This window comes from Rhincodon typus, chromosome 32 (genome assembly GCF_021869965.1).
Source record: "Rhincodon typus isolate 14 chromosome 32, sRhiTyp1.1, whole genome shotgun sequence".
Classification (NCBI taxonomy): Eukaryota; Metazoa; Chordata; class Chondrichthyes; order Orectolobiformes; family Rhincodontidae; genus Rhincodon; species Rhincodon typus.
Genome location: NC_063363.1, coordinates 27,747,360 through 27,750,167, shown reverse-complemented (window position 1 = coordinate 27,750,167; position 2,808 = coordinate 27,747,360). Strand labels below are relative to the sequence as shown.

Below are 2,808 nucleotides of genomic sequence, written 5' to 3'. Positions count from 1 at the left end.
CGGGATTCAAACGCAGGTCCTCAGAACATTACCTGGGTCTCTGGATTAACAGTCCAGTGATAACACCACTCGGCCATCACCTCTCCTTGTGTAATGTGGTATTGTGTAATGTTCCTTATGGTTATGATTCTAATTGCTAATCAGCATTTTTGATTTACTGCCATAACCCACTCTCTGTGCACATCAGAGAATGCAAATTTAACTGTCTATATGAAATAACACATGTAGTAAATCCTTGAGCATTATAGCAATTGCAATATTTTGTAAATTGTTACTCAGCTTGTACACAGATGTATCCTTTTAAGAACTTTTGTATCAATTCTATTCTATCATTGTACTAATAACCACTTCATATACGTCTGTTTTCTCTTCATATACCTTATTCAGTTCCACCTTCCACTCCAAAATGCACCATCGCTGCTGGAAACCAATATGTTGGCAGCAATGTGACCCTAAGATGTCACTCAGCAGAAGGTAAACCTACACCCAAATACACGTGGAAATGGACAACTTCCAGGCCAGAGCCTGCTTTACCTCGTGGCTACTGTGAGTATGAGAAACTGAAATGTTTTCTCTTTATGTTTGATGGCGAACTAACGGTCTGCAAAAACTGGAAGGTTCCCACACGAAAGGTTTCATACTTTAAAATAACTTAAGGTGCACTTCATTTGCTGTCGGGCACATTCGGACATGAGGTCATGTAAGGCACAATATGAGGGCTGATCTTTTTGAGAGGGTGTGGGTGTAACTCAGGTGCTGGGAGAGAGTGCTATAATGCTCAGATTCTGAGTTACTATTGTAGTGAACTATTGTGTAAACTTCTAAATCAGCAACAAAGTTGCTGGAAAAGCTCAGCAGGTCTGGCAGCATCTGTGAAGAAAAAAATCAGAGTTAATGTTTCGGGTTCTGAGGAAGGGTCACTGAACCTAAAACGTTAACTCTGATTTTTTTCTTCACAGATGCTGCCAGACCTGCTGAGCTTTTCCAGCAACTTCTGTTTTTGTTCCTGATTTACAGCATCCGCAGTTCTTTCGGCTTTTATTTTCTTAATCAGCATTTCCATTTGCACAGAATCTTGTTTCAAACATGACCTCCTAAACAACGACATGTCATTGAATCATAAAACAGCACAGAAGGAGGCTATTAATTTTAATTCTTTCATTGAGTGTTGGCATCAATGGCTCGGCCAATATTTTTTGAGAATGTGGTGATGAGCCACCTTCATGAACTGCAGTCCACCTGGTGCAGGTATGCCATCATTGAGGGAGATGGTAGTATAATGGTAAAGGTCACTAGCCTAGTAGTCTGGAGTTCCAGGCTAACTCTATGGTGATGTGCATTCAAATTTTACCATTATAGCTGGTGGAATTTAAATTCAGTTAATAGCATTTTACCAAACCAGTCTCAGTGACGTCAGGATAGCATGACTCATTTCTGAAGAGTGTCAGAATAGAAAGGGTTTAGAAGGCTATGGGCCAAATGCTGGCAAATGGGACTAGATTAATGTAGAATATCTGGTCAGCATGGAAGAATTGGGCTGAAGGGTCTGTTTCCATGCTGCACATGTCTATGTCTCTATCTCTATAACTATCACTGATTGTTGTCAAAATTTAACTAGTTCACTGATGCCCACCAGGAAGGAAATCTGCCACCCTTACCTGGTCGGGCCCACATGTGACCCATTTCTGAAATGGGTTACTCAGTTCAAGGGAAATTTGGGACAGGCAACAACAAGTGCTGGTTTTTGCATCTGAGCTGTTATTGTGTGGTGGTATTTGCTCTGCCAGAAGTTGGATCATAATATGTCTAATGCTTGATTTTTCTGAAATAAAAGTGCTAGTTTTGCTGGTGATGTTCACTGGATGTATGCAAGATTTTGATGCAGTGAGAGAAAAGGAGCAGTTGCATAGTTCCAAGTCAAGGTGGTGTGTCCTTTAGTGGGGAGCTTGCTGATGACAATGTTCCCATGAGTCTCTGCCTTTTGTCCTTTGAGGTATAGAGTTTGTGTATTAGGAAGAAGCTATAGAATGAGAATTGGTGAGTTGCTGCAGTGTGTCTTGTGTATAGTACACACTGCTGCCAGTGTGCATCTTGGTGACAGATGTGAATGCTTAAGTACATGGATGAGATAGGGTTAGGGTTATGAGGTCTAGGCCCGAAACATCAGCCTTCCTGCTCCTATGATGCTGCTTGGCCTGCTGTGTTCATCCAGCTCTACACCTTGTTATCTCAGATTCTCCAGCATCTGCAGTTCCGACTATCTCCGAGGTACCAATCAAGCAGGTTGCTTTGTGCTTGGTGTTGATGAGATAATTGATTGCTCACCATTCAGGCAAATGGAGATCATTCCATCACACTTCTGACTTGTATGTGGTCGGTCAGGTTTTGCAGGGACAGGAATTATGTTATGCACTTAAGCGTTCTCAGGCTCTGGCCTGCTAATGTAGCCACAATGTTTATACATTCAGTTCAGTTCCTGGTGAATGGTGAACTCCCACTCCACCTACCTCACCCTACTCCAAACCCACCCCAAGGATGTTGATAGTGAGGGATTCAGCAATGGTAATACCATTAAGTGAGCATCAAGGGGAGTTCTTACATTCTGTTATTTTGGAGTTAGCCATTGCCTACCACTTGTATGTTGTGAATGCTGCAGTTGTCACCTTTCAGTCCAGGTCGGAATGCAGGTCTGAGATAACAAGGTGTAGAGCTGGATGAACACAGCAGGCCAAGCAGCATCAGAGGAGCAGGAAGGCTGACATTTCGGGCCTAGACCCTTCTTCAGAAATTCTGAAGAAGGGTCTAGGC

General features: G+C 42.6%; 1 protein-coding gene across 1 annotated transcript in view; it reads left to right on the top strand.

Moving 5' to 3' along the window:
* Positions 1-374: 374 nt before the first annotated feature.
* The window catches only part of LOC109918445 (endothelial cell-selective adhesion molecule), a gene marked incomplete at its 5' end in the record, with an annotated part of 31,097 nt that continues 28,663 nt past the window's right edge, over positions 375-2,808 (top strand). The window contains one exon of the mRNA XM_020518377.2: positions 375-546. Within this exon, the coding sequence (XP_020373966.2) occupies positions 375-546 (172 nt within the window). The remainder of the gene's footprint in view (positions 547-2,808) is intronic.